General features: G+C 37.4%; 1 protein-coding gene across 2 annotated transcripts in view; it reads right to left on the reverse strand.

Moving 5' to 3' along the window:
* The window catches only part of LOC124408115 (transmembrane protein 132E), a 186,957-nt gene that overhangs the window by 24,433 nt on the left and 148,200 nt on the right, over positions 1-14,324 (reverse strand). For both annotated transcript variants that reach the window (XM_046884824.1, XM_046884823.1), the window contains exon 4: positions 8,065-8,296. In XM_046884824.1, the coding sequence (XP_046740780.1) occupies positions 8,065-8,296 (232 nt within the window). The remainder of the gene's footprint in view (positions 1-8,064; positions 8,297-14,324) is intronic.

A 14,324-nucleotide genomic window follows, 5' to 3' on the forward strand; every position in this document is an offset into this window, starting at 1 on the left:
TGAACCCTAATTTTCCCTGATATTTTCCCAGTTCTACTAGAATATTAAAAACCTAAATCATTCAGCTCATTAACTTTACATTTGCTTCAACTTCAATTCTCGAATTGAAGAAAAATATAATGTGACTCAAAATTTGTTTTCTCGACAGATAAAAGCTCCATGATAGAAAACTGACATTCTCAATTTTTTTCACGCCCAAATTGAAAATCCCCTGACGATACCAGGTTTTCCAGATTTTTCACCCTGCAAGAATCTGGGGTGATTATAATTTTAGTTCTTATACATATAAGGGGTGGTAAAGTATACAGAAAATTTTACATACAGGTTCGACAATAACTGTTTCCAATTTTTGTCCCTACGTTTGCTAAAAAAAGAACAAAAAAGAAAAAAAAAATTTACTGAACAGTGAAAACAATTTGTCAGAATTGGGGGAGCTCCAGGACGTCGAGAGGACATATTGCTGATAAAATTCGCTAGGTATGTACATACGTAATATATTTTTCCGATAATCGTTAACCGAGTGGCGCGGCGGCCACTTGAAGCGAAGTTGTCGAGTGTATTCGGAAAACAAATTATTGACAAAAATATTGAATGCGAATGAATATAAGGCGCGGAGAATAGGAATAGAGGAAGAAGGAGGGAGAGAAAAAAAAAACATAAATAAAATAAATCGAACAAACACACACGTACCTGGGAATTGGGAGATGAAAATCAACAAATCGAGATGTTTTATTCCGTATTTCCGTTCATCGAGTTCAACAACTTTCAAATTTGATTCCACACGACACCGCTGACGTCACCGGACCATATCGGCTGTGAAACAGTTCTCATCAATCACGTATAACGCATCATTCAGCGAAACGTAAAATCGAATTGCGAGTTTACTGCGTCCATCTGGCGATTAGTTTCTCAAACGCGTAAAAGCCGGCGATTTAGTGGTCCATTGCAGCCTGGAAGGACATCCATCCAGGACAGTCTTCGAATCGAGGAAACGGTAGAGTCCATTTCGCTTTGGCGCGCGATCACTTTGAAAGAGGCACCGCAGCGAGTGGTGCTTAATTTCATTAATTAACCCGACGCGACGCCTCCGCAGCGAACCGCGACGCAGAAGAGAGCATCCTTTAATTTAGCTTGCAGACGACAGCAGGGCGACTCGTCTAATTAACTTTCTGACGTCCACCCACCGCCGGACTAATGCGAAGAGAGGAAAGTGGAGGAAAAAAATTGGAAAGAAGGAAAAAGAAAATGCGAAAAAGATGGGAAAACTAAAAACAAAAACCGCGAACCCCCACGCAGAGTACAGACATCGCCCTCAAAGTATTGATTGGTTTACGAGCGGTTACTTTTGGAATCCGCGCGGCACAAGACGAGAAGGAAGGGTCGGATTATTGGAAAATGCTTTATGAAACGCGTGAGCTGAATTCTCCCGGTATGCCTGTTGCCATAGTGGAAAAGCCTGCGTACTTACCCCTGCTATACGCGCCATTTCTGTCTGCGAAAAACGCAAACACCACAGTCACGTGTACATCGTCGGTCATAAATCGTCCCGATATAGGTGAGCTGCCTTCTCTTTGCAGATATTTGGGATGCAGAAGTGAAAACCGAAAACCGAGAACAACGCGGCGATCGAGGGATGAAGGGGAGGGGAAAGAGAAAAGAAAAAAAAGGAACACAACCATCGTGGCGTACATATTTGCTTTTTTGGTTGTTTTTTTTTTTTTTTTTGTCAAGTATGTAAAAATATTTTCCTTTGAAGAAAGGACAAAAATTTGCAACAATTTATTCAGTCCGCGGTAATAAAGTCGAATATTGATAATTTTCAGATCAATTGACTTGTCGAGTTAGTTTCAGAAATAATCGCATAAATGTGTGAAAATCCTGAATTTCATCCAAGTTCAGCAATTATTAATATGCAAGAGCATTTGACTCAATAAATTTCCATTTCAAACTCAAATTCAGAGTTTTTTTTAATTTTTACTTTTTATCGCCTTTGGTGATATAAGAAGAGAATTGATTTCGGTCGAAAATCATTCTAATTTCAACGAGACTTTGCGTTTTCGAATCTCTAGAATCCGAACAACAGATTTGCAGAAAAAATGATAAGGATGAAAAAATTTGAAACTTACAGGATTTTACAATCGGATGATGAGAAAGAAAATTAGCCACGTCAAGTTTAATTTGAACTTCCGGTTTTACCGGAAATAAATCGATTTTTAATGTTTTCCCTGCTCATTACTTTTTCTCTAGATAAACGATTATGTTTTTCCCAGTTAATATATTTATTTAAAAAAAAATGTATAAGTTTTTTGATTTTACAGAATTCTTCTCGCCAATTTTTCTTTCGAAACTTCTTCATTCGCCTTTAAATTTCTATCGATCATCGTGAAAACTCTTCCCTTCTCATGGCGATGAAAATTATCGCGAAAAAACTTTTTTTTCTGGCTTGTTTTAAAATATAATTGATTCCCATTCGAGCCGGTAGAATTTTCCGTTCAATGGTGTGAGTCCTCAGTCAGATCAATGCTTGAACAAAACACTGAAACCCCGAAGTAAAAGTGAACAGCGAGGTCCGAGTTGGTCGGATGCTGCAGAGGCATCATTCGATGGACCGCGTTTACCGGCTCGCAGTTTTCTACGATCGTTAATTCCACTCGCGGATTAAACGATGCAGAATGACGTTCGTGATGGGCTTTGGACTCGGGCGGTTTTTCCGGACTGACTGGATGCTTCGCTGGCTTCGTCAGCATCCACCCCACAAACTCTCTCCATTTCTAAAAAAAACTCGAGCAGAGTGTTGGCAAAATTTTCATCCATTTTTCTCTCCTTTTCTTTTCATCACTCTTCAATCTTCTACTCTAACTTCGCAAGGACGTCGCTATTTTAAAAGTCAGTGTCTAACTTATCCAGATTGCAATCTATACATATATAATTAGATATATAATATAAAAATATATAAACTATAATGTATTAATAAAAAAAAATAACAAGACAAACAAATTTTCAACAGAAATGAAAACAAGAATAATTTCGTTTCACGCGAATTGACAGAATCGACTTCCTTAACCGAAATAATCACTCATGGTAATTAATTTAATATTATATTACTGAACGTTATCACTCGCACAAAAAAAAAAAAAAATATCAAAGACCTAATTAATTTACGTTCGAAACGCGATACTAAGTAACTCCTTAAAAAAAAAGAAAATACGCTCACTCGTTATTCCACACAATTTTCATAAAACTCGTCCCACTCTTCGCACATTCGAAACTCTCCTAAACTGTCTCACGTTGTTCGTGACTCGTAACTGTAATTCTAATACTTGGACAACACTCTCCGAGTGCACTCGAAATGTCACGTTACAATTATAGGTACATCAGGCTGTTTCAAATTTTTTAAATTTGTGATTTTTCAACGGGCGAATAACAGTGAAATTCTGATGCAGGAGGATTGTAAAGAAATGTTATATTTTCATTTTTACAATATTACCTCTTTTATATTCTCCAAAGAAATGCGTTATCGCATTTTTTGCGATCCTTTCATACCAGTATTTTAATGCTATGCGCTTTAGATAATCTTTTTCAGCCGTAAGGTACGTTTATGTAAAATATATATATATATAGAGAAAAAAAAATAAAAAATAAATAATAACACATGTCAAAGGGGCGCTAGTATAGATTTTTCACTTTTTCAGAAAAATCCTCTGTGTCAACTCTAAAACTGGTGCTCTAGTGCTCGGTTTATTTGAGGCTTCTTTTTTGCATTCGTTCATAAAAGAATCAAATTTTTTTTTTTTTTTTTTTTGTAAAACACCCTAATAAACATCCTGACATAACATAAAATCAAGTGGCTTGATCAAAATTCTTTATTTTTCGATACGCGGAGCTGTCTATTGCTACCCCCCCCCTCCCCCCCCCCCCCCCAATCCCATCCCTAACTTTTTACCCTCAAGGTTACAAACGAAAACGGGAATTGCACAAAATACTTAAAAACGGAGCAGAAAGGAGTGTTCGCGAAAAAAAAAAAAAACAATAAATTATTTAAATTTTGGATGTCAGGTTCACATAGGTTCTAATTCCTCTGGACTAACAACAGCCCCCCCCCTCCCCCCCCTCGCGCAGCAGCAGCACAGTATCGATCATGTAAGCCCAAGGGGGTTATACGTATACTGGGAAATGTTGTTTATTTATGTTTTTTTTTCTATTCGTCTTCCACTTTCCCTTTTTCCCCATGTGTTTCTTTTTTTTCTGTATTCTCTTTTCTTTTTCTTTTTTTTTTTTCCTGTTTTGTCAACCGACGTCGCGCGGAGGGCGAAGAAGAATTATTTGAACTCCCGCGCGCGGTGAGCCAAAGCAGGTGTACAGAAGCTGAGGCATCCCGCAAAGGTCCTGCAGCGGTGGGTGTCGGTCCGCTAGAATAAATCTGAAGTCCGTTCCTCTTTTTCCAAACACCCCGCCTTACCCCGAATCCCGTATCCTCGCGGCAAAGGAGAGGAAAACTTTTTCCGTTCGCTACGTTTCTCGTCCTGCAGGAAAATGCCGGTGTTGCTGCGGGAGAATCCAGGAACGGGGGCTGATGTATGTATAAACCTTATACCTCTTTTTTTTTGCTGGGGGGGGGGGGGGGGAGGGGGTGTTAACAACCCGACGAAAGATTCCTTGGAGTAATAAAGAAAAAAAAAAAAAAAAGATTGATGAAAAGAAAAGGAAAAAGAAAAAATGAAAATCCTAGAAAAAACTATGGTATACAGTTGATGAATAAAATTTTCGCCATCCGCAGAAGGTGGCTATAATATATATATATATATGTATAATACGCTAAGAGATATATACATACATATTTCCTTTAAAAAAATTGGTCGTTGAATCTGGAACGAAAATGTGTTTAAGGTAGACAAAGTTTTGTTCACCTTCGTGCCAAAGTGCAAGTGCACAAATATTTTTCGTTGGGAGGAGAAAGAAAATGGAATATTAACAGAAAGTTCATTTGATTAGAAACAAGGAATTTTTTTAGACACATACAATGTGTATACATAAAGTTAACGAGTCGTATTGGTGAAACAAAAAAAAAACGATTTATTCACGTTGAACGCGAAGAGGGTTAAACACACGAGATATTGTTTGAAATTTAATATATATTATGTTTTATTGAATTATACCTGATAGGGTGAGAATTCGAGGAGGATCGAGTGGACAAGGTTTCAAATATACGGCGGGTTATGAAACAAGCGCCAATGTCCCCTCGTCCGTACTCGCTCACTGCCGAAACTTATCTGCCGAAATTCGCGCGCTCGAGGTTATCATGGCTTCAAGCGACACCCGCCTGCCCCCTGGTGATTAGCGCTGAAACTATATTCTAACTATGCACTGCGTCGTCAGCCAGACAGATCGCCAAAGGCACGAAGAATATAAGAATTTGTTTAACTCTATGGCGATGAAAAAATTTGTTTTTCAATTTCAATAAATTTTATTCAATTTATATACACAAACTTTTGTAGATTTACCCCGAATGTAGAATTAGGTAGTAAAAGTGATGACAACAACAAAGAAGAGCGAAATACCTTTTTCTTAGTTATTATTATAATCGTCATTGGTGTTTTTGTTGTTCTTATTATTATTATTTTATTAGTTTGGAATTTCTCCAAGATTGCGATTTCGCGTCAACGATAGTACCTGTATACATTAGGGTGGCGCAAAAAAACCGACTATTTTTTTTTTTTTTCGAGTCACGTGTGACAAAATGTTAGTTTTTGATGTTTTAAGAGCTCACTCCAAAGGACAGCTCAAAAAAAAAACAATTTTAAGAGGTCGCTCCAAATTTTTTTAAAAGTCAAAAATCGTCATAAAGTCAAATTAAAAAAATTATATTTTCAGTATTTTGTTTGATTTTTAATTCATGTCGTGGTGTATTGTTATCGATTCTTTCTTACTAAATTGAAGAAAAAAAATGTATGAAATTTTAATATGAATATTAAAAGGTCGCTCGAAAATATCTAAAGAAATGCACTAAAAAATTGAAAAAAAATTATGAGCGACCTTTCAAAATTCAAATTTTGAACTGATACTTTCGGAAACTTATTTTTTTTTTTTTGTCTATAAGGTTATACCGTAACGAGAAAAAAAAACCGATTTTTGAAAATTTCTGACGTTTTGAAAAATGTGTAGCGACCTCTTAAAAAATTTTTTTTCACCTGTTCTTTGGAGTAGGCTTTTAAAACATCAAAAACTAACATTTTGTCACACGAGACTAGAAAAAAAAAAAAATAGTCGGTTTTTTTGCGCCACCCTAGTATACACACATACAAGCATATACATATTTATGTATACTATATCGACTGTGAAACAGCGGTTACGTGGTGGGCCTATAAAAATGGATGTAAAATCATCTGTGAAGGGAGAGGAAAACTTGGATCTTTTTCTCCCCCAAAAAAGCTTCGCGTGTATATATATATATATGTATATATTATGTAGAAATAAGATCGAAGTTCGAGATAGTGCAGCAGCCAAAGCCTGACTAAGTTCCCCCGAGGTATTCGGAAACTCGTTTCGGTTAAGCCTGCAGGATATTTCGGGCTTCCCTCCTACCCTAACCAAGCCCCCTTTTATCGATGTCGGGGGATTTTTTGTCCTTTCTTTGCTCCTGCTTTTATTTTGTTTTTTTAACTCCTCCTCCTCCTCCTCCACCCCCCCCCCTCCTCCCCCTCTTTCTTTGGGTGTTTTTCTTTTTTCCTTATTTTTTTTTCTTGCTTTCTCTGATTTGTTTTATTATTTCTTTTTTACTTTTTCGCCGCTTTTATAGGCGGAGTAGACAAAAGGGGGTGAAATCTGCATAGACGCTCGATAAACACCGGCTTCCGGATAAGCGAACGGCGAATCGAGGATTTTCGCAACGCGTATTCGGCTCTTTTTTTTTCTCTCTCTCTCTTTTTTTTTATCTCCTCGCTTTTGTTCGATTCGTCAATTGTACCTTTAAATGGGGTGAATTTTTATTTCCCCCCCCCCCCCCCCCCCCCCCCCAAGGGTTTGTCGTCGATTTTCATCCCAGTTTCGTTCGTCGATTATCATTTTATTACAGGTACGATGTTCTTGTATTTTTAATCACGAACGCTGTGGCAAAGCCGGTTTCTTTTCAAGGTTTAGATATCGTAGAGGAAAAAAAAAAAAAAACAGAGAAAAAAACAATTAAAAAAAGGAGCGTTTTTTTTTTCAAAGTTTCAAATTTCAAATTCTCCCCCTCCACGGCTGCGCTCAATTTGTTTTATTTCCGCTCAATAAATATCGGGGAACAGCGACGAGGGATTGCAGGACCGACCACAGCCGGTGAGCTTGCAGTGAGCTTGCAGCCGCTGCCACGATATAGTCATTATACGGAAATCGTAAATATACACGGAGGAGTAGTTATTACGGGTCTTGATATTAGGGTGAAGAAGGTGCGGTAAGCTGATGCTGAAGCAAGTTACCCTTGCAGTCCATCCCTTCGCCCTTCTTTATTTTCTTATTAATTACTGCGCAAAACTGCGAGGTTTTACAAAATATATTATCTGAAAATAATTTCTACGCCAAGCTCCGATAAAACGTAGACCGTTTAAAATTGTAGGCAATATTCGAATATCGTACGAAAAATTTCAATTCAAAAATCGTACAACGTTGTGGAAAAATTGTTGAAAATCTTTGTCTTTTCTATGAAAAAAAAAATTACAAATATATTTCTATGAAAAATTATACAATTTTCGTTAACGGACAAGATAGATTCCTTTTTTTTTTTTTTTTTCTCAAACAACTCGTGGAGAATTTTGGAAAAAAAATTACCGGTTTCTACATACAATTATAAAAAAAAAAAACAACAATTTTTTATGAAAAATAATTGCACCATCGAACCCGAATATCGTCAATTTTTGTTCTCGTATAATTTTTTTTCGCAAAAAAAAAAAAAAAAAAAAAAAAAAAAAAGTCCGAGTTTTGACGGAAAATTTCTATGATCGAGAATTTTCTATGGAAGTGATTTTAGATCGATAAGATTATAAATGTTTTTGGTACGTAAGTACGAGGCGTGATCGATTACCTTACCTTAGAGATTGGCAAAACCGCCTGGATATCGTCCTTCTGGATTTCGAGACGAGCCTGGAGTTTCCTTCGGTCGATATTGTGGTGGTGCTGGCTTGACCCAGACGGGGATCCGTCCTCATCTTCGCCCTCGAGCTCGTATCGCACGCTCCAGACAACTCGACCCCCGTCCCTGCTGCCCCCGGCCCCCTCCTCGCTCGCCTCGAGGAGCATGGTTAGGATCTCTTCTGCGGACCTGGAAGAGGAGAATCGAAATTTGAGGGGCGGATCAACGTCGATGCTCGATTTGATTGAAGACAGAGTGAAAGGGATGAGCCGAGGAATTAAGGGGGTGGTTTGAAAAAGAGAGAAACTAACAATTTTACCAATCTTGTTGATAGATGATCCCAAGTTGAGTATTTTTCATCAGTAAAAAGTAAAAAATTTTACGTATGTAAATAGAAAATACTGATAAAGGGACGCTTTTTTAGATATCGATGTTCCTTTTCGAAATGCTTAAAAACGCGGAAAAGGTTTACAAATATTTTTATTAGGACATGGTAGCAAAATAGTTTTCTAATGATTTCGATGCGTGTTCTAATTGTGATAAGTACGCTCTTTGTAATAGATATGTTTGGAAGGCTTGAGGAATTTGAAAAATATTTAACAGTTTACGAGTATCTTAACTTTCAATAAAAATTCAAATTTGTCAAATTTTGGTAAATGAATGGGATATAGAAATTAAAACAGCAGCCTGTCAGACCTGAGATAATCTTCAGGGAGGAGTTTTTTTCACGAAGGACTAACATTTGAGAGGGTAAGAGTGGAAAAAAGACACGTTTTCGAAGACCCTAATAAAATTATAGATTCGTTTAATTTTTAAGAAAGTATATAAGTAAAGTATTCTAAATAAAATAAGCCTGCATTTATGTGATATGGATTTTAATCACATTTCGATTATACGAAACATTGACGTCGCGAAGCTTTTGTTTATCGTTACAGATATATTTTCTATTTTTGTATCTCTAAAGGGATACTCTTAGCTTACGAACGTAATTATACCCACGTATTTCTGAGGATCACTTTGTCGTCAAATTATAGATTAAAATTGTCCCTTATTAGCGTTTCTAGCGAGGTGTGGGGGGAGGGGGGAGGGGGGGGGAGGCTGCGTTACAGTTCTAGTCGGTTAGCCGCAGTCGGCAGACTCGCGTTAATGAGCTTTGCTGAATCTCTGCTAACAATTAACTCTCCGAGCGCAGAGTGAGAGAGTAAAACGACGACTGTTTTTCCAACCCCGGAGCTGCATGCATGGTGCAGGGTTGGTTTTGAATAAGGCTCGAGGACATCGAGCTCAAGCGATTCAATTTCATCGTGGGAAATTGAAAAATAGTTTTGCAGAGAAAGAGGAGGAGGGTGTGGAGAAAGAGAAAAAAAGAAGAAAAATTCAGTAAAACGAAACGGAGAAATAACACTGCACGATGAATGTGAGCCGATCACGGGGATTGAAATCTGAAATTATCCACGACGCTTTCAGATTTTTTCAGATAATTTTAAAATCCGCGTGAAATAAAGATCGTGTACAGATATAAATTCTTTATTATTTTTTCAGTCAAAATCGAATGATTTATCGATAAAAATTTCTTGTTATTGGTTGCTGATCATTCGGCAATTGTTTTCATTTTTTATCATAGTGGAAAAATATAGTTATTGGTATGGGGTTAAAACTAGTAGATGTGACGTCCAGCGTACCTTGTTTTTATAACAGTTACTCGTATTATTATTTTCTTGTAGTTGTTGAGAAAATTCGACGATGGTGCGCTTGCAAAATTATTTCAACCGTTACTGTAACTTTTCAAATTCACAGTTTTTCAAGTTCGGAACTTTTGAAGTTTGGAACTTTTCAAATCCGGAACTTTTGGAGTTTGGAACTATTCAAATTCGGAACTTTTGAAGTTTGGAACTTGTTAGACTCGGAACTTCAACCTTGTCGCTGAGAAATGAACTGTCTTTCGGTGCAGTTAAGCCACACACCTATAATCCGTATATCGAGAAAAACCGTTTAGTCTATCCAAGCGGATATCGTGACGAGGGATTAGAGCAATATAAATCGGATCAGTCGATTAGAGTAGTAAACTTGATAAACACGGCTTGTGAAAAATCCCCGAATTGACGGGGAACGAGACTCTCGTTATAAGGGATACGGTTGTGGTTTCCCCATTGCCTAAGTACGCGTGGCTGGTTTCAGAGGCTCGCCAAAAAATATGATATCGAGTAATTTCTTGCACGACCGGAACCGGGGATATAAATTGAAACGGCATGACGTAGCGCCGTGCATTAAGAACGTCGACTGCCCGCCGCGAGCCAAAAAGATTTTTTTTTTAGGGGCGAAGGGGGGGGGGGGGGATAGAAAAGAATATAGCATAGCGTCGTCTTCGATTTTTTACGGACGAATGCAATGCCTGTGGGAGAGATCCGCTTTGTTTCGGTTTCCCTGCGTCCCCGAAATCTCTCTCTCAGAAGAAGAAAAGGATCTCTCAAAGCTCGTAATGTTCATCCTCTTTTGTTCAAAATTCGGGAGGATCGGTGTTTAAATATTTCAAAGTTCCAATTCGCATATGTAGTGAAATAAGCTGCAGCAGTTTGTCTCTTCCTATAAAATGTTTCGACGGGGTAAAATATATTCCATTCCGGATATACAATATAACGCATTTCATTATTTTATTTTATTTTTATTTTTTTTTTCTATTTCTTTTCCGAGGTATATCGTAAATTTGGAATAAAAAACCTTATAGAACAAAGTTGGAGCACGGGGTCGTGAAACTGTCTTTTTATGAAATAATGGTTGAGAAAGAAAGAAAGGAAAATAAAAATAAAAATTAAACAGTTTCTCGTAACGAAACAATACGATAGTAATAAAAATTTCATTATATTATACAATCGGAATGACGATTTGCAGGTTTATTTGGCAAAAGTGGTTTCCACGGGTTCTTTTTTTTCTCTTCAATCTTTTGCTTGCTTATCGTCACGCGGTTCAGACGGAAGACCCTGGTGTGTACATCCACGTATGAAAATGACCGGAAAGCTAACGGCAGCTGGACAAAGCTTTCAGAATTACGTAATAAAGTAGCGTAGGTATACATATATACTTGTTTTTAGAATTTGAAATTTAAAACAGATTCAGGAGGATATTCGCCATCTTCGTCGTTGTCAGGGAAAAAAGTTTATAGGAGACAAGCCAGAGGAAGAGATACTGTTACGTAAATATATGTATGTATAACGAGAACGGTGGACTGTTATGAGGAAAAATGCGGTATAAAAAACACATATCCAGAGAGAGAAAAAAAGAGAGAGAGAGAGAGAGAGAGAGAGAGAGAGAGAGAGAGAGAGAGGCTAGCAGTATCGGGGAAAAATACCTGTCGTATTTTATGGAATGGAGAATTCGAACCGTTTTCCAATTTGTTTCCGTTTTGATTCAGGGATCGCTTTCAACTACCGTCACTCACGCTTTTATCTCGCTCGTTCCTTGCCGTTATTCCAAATTTCCGCAGAGAAACAGGCACATTTTCCAAGCACATTTCGCGACTTATTTATTATTTTTTTTTTTTTTGTGGCGAATCTGTAGCAGCCCTCCGGGTGTTTGTCTCAGTTCGACATGCCAAGCTGCTCCTGACGGCCACGGATATAAGCCGTGTATCATGCTTGGGAAAATGAGGCTAATGGAAGTTGATTAAAGTAAATGAAAACGCAAAAATACGGGCCACGTGAAAGGTTTAAGAATATAAAATACACGCGAGATGATTTTAAATTTTTTGCATTGTTTCATGTGGAATTAACTTGAGGCTGAATATTCTACGATTTTTACTCTGATAGATCAGAATTTAAATTTAACGATTACAAAATTGTAAGGATTTATTTGTTTCCTTAGAATCTATGAGAAAAAAAGAAATAAATAATTCGTGTCAAAAGCCGTTTCACCGATGTTTCGAAAACATTTTATGTCAATTCCAAAAGCGATTTTACGGCATAGATTTTTAGCAATTTTGAAAGGATTTCAAATGATACATCGATATCTAGTAAGGTTTTATATTCATAATTTCAGTAGCTTATAGTTTTTTATAATCAAAAAGATTTTTACAGCTTAAAAATACGATAATTTGTTAAATATTTAATGTAATAAATGTGTTAAAATTTTTTTTTATGACATTTCCAGCTTTTTAAGGACCTAAAACCTAGTATTCCCTGACATTTTCCCAATTCTATTATGTTACTAAAACCTGAATCATTCAGTTTATTACCTCTATAGTCGGTTAAAATTCAATACGGATCGAAAAAAAATATAACGTGCAAAAAAGTCAGTTCAAGCCAATTTGTTTTCTCGATGGGAAAAAAAGTAAACTTGTTTTGTGAAAAAAATCATTTCTAATTCCCATGAACAAGAAGACTGATCAGTTTCAGTTTTTTCCATTACCAAATTACAAATCCCTTAAAAATTCCAGGTTTTCCATAACACTTTTTAATTCCTTGATATTTCCACATTTTCCCTGATTAATTTACCTACGGAATAATTTCTGCGGTGTTTAATATCGGTACAAAAACGGAATTGTATGTGCGGCTAGTGGAGTAAAAACCACAGTAGAAGAAGTAAAAGTACGGTCAGACAAACTACGGCAGCGAAGGCGATCCGGTCGGGTGAAAAAAATACTCGCAGTTCCAAATTGAAAGCCATATTCGCCATTCTTTTGTTCCAATTTCCTTTTATCCTTTTTCTTTAGATTTTCATCGCCCCACCCCTCTCCCCCTGCCCCTTTTTTTTTAATCTCAATTGCCCGCTCGTGGAAAATCGGTTCGGCCACAAAAACAAGGAAATTGGTGCCGCTCGGTCCATTGTCGGTTCGTTTGAAAAGCACTCGTGTGACAAAGAGAAGTTGAAAAAAAAGTGCCGGATCCTCACGTCTATCGGCGTATCCTGCTGGTGGCCAGTGGAGAGTCACTCTTATCCTTAGGGAATAAATAGTCTGGACAGTCGGGAGGAAGATAAGGCGGTTTCCCCTCGACGGGAGCAACACGAAACGCCTTTCAGGGCTTAAGAATCGAAGTGCGCGGCTCGTTTTGGGATTTATCTGGTGTGTACCTAATTCGAGCAACGAATTACGTAGCAGGTAGGGGTAAACAGAAAAAAGAATGATCAACAAAGGGTCGATAATTAGTCACTGATACGACCAATTTTTATCAAATTTGGACACAATGTTTTTGTATATATTCTGTCTCGTTCGCTGCGTATGGTTTTTTTTTTTTTCAATTCAAATTTTTTTCAAAAACTCTTATGCGTGAGTTTTCGGGGCCGCGCTGATTAGATTCGTGATACTGAATTTTCAAAATCTGATTTCAGATTAGTAATCATGCAGCGTTCTCAAAAGCCCCTCGGCAGAGTTTTTGCTCCGGACTATATTGAATTTCAAATTCTCGTCCGCCATATTGGATCTTAAAATCCGATTTCATATCCGTAATCAGCGATCCCAAAAACTTACAACCCATGTAAAACATGTGTAGGTATGTGTTGCGGGGTGACTTTGTCACGATTTCTTTCGATCAATTTGTTTCTAACAATAACAATTTACATCTTATCGCAATAATTACTATAAAGTATTAAAAAAAAACTCATCAGCATTCTCAGAAATAGCAAAATACCGCAAAGAAATATATTGAAAAGTTTTCGAGATATCCAAAAAACGGATATAAAATAGTTGGTAAGAATTCTTACCACCGCATGACTCAAAGGGTTAAGTCCCTGCAGAGCGGGAGAGAAATGGCTAAAGGCAGGCAGTCAGGTGTCGGGTGTCAGGGGTGCATCACGAGGACGAGTTGGGGGATCAAATCACGGTAAAAGCCGTGCTTTTTATCTACAGTATCACGGGATGTCTGTGTGTCGAGGAGCGTCTACGATCATTGGGAAATCGGAAAAGAGAAGCGCCGAGGAATGTCGGTTGGTTTCGTTTTTTCCCATTTGTTTTTACACCACTTTTTCTTTCTGCCTCTTCTACCAACATTCATTGTCAGTATTTATCTCGTGACACGGATTCTCGTCTCATTCATTTTACGTGCGAATCGCGGATGCATCAGGCGTATCAGGTATATTACTAGAGTTCGGTGAAAAAAATTCATTTATGTTAGCAGTAAAAAAAAATTTTTTTAAGAGGTCGCTCCACATTTTTTAAAACGTCAGAAATCGTCAAAAAACGATGTTTTTTTTTAAATTTTTTTCTCGTTACGGTATAATTTTATAG

This window comes from Diprion similis, chromosome 7, assembly GCF_021155765.1.
Source record: "Diprion similis isolate iyDipSimi1 chromosome 7, iyDipSimi1.1, whole genome shotgun sequence".
NCBI lineage: Eukaryota > Metazoa > Arthropoda > Insecta > Hymenoptera > Diprionidae > Diprion > Diprion similis.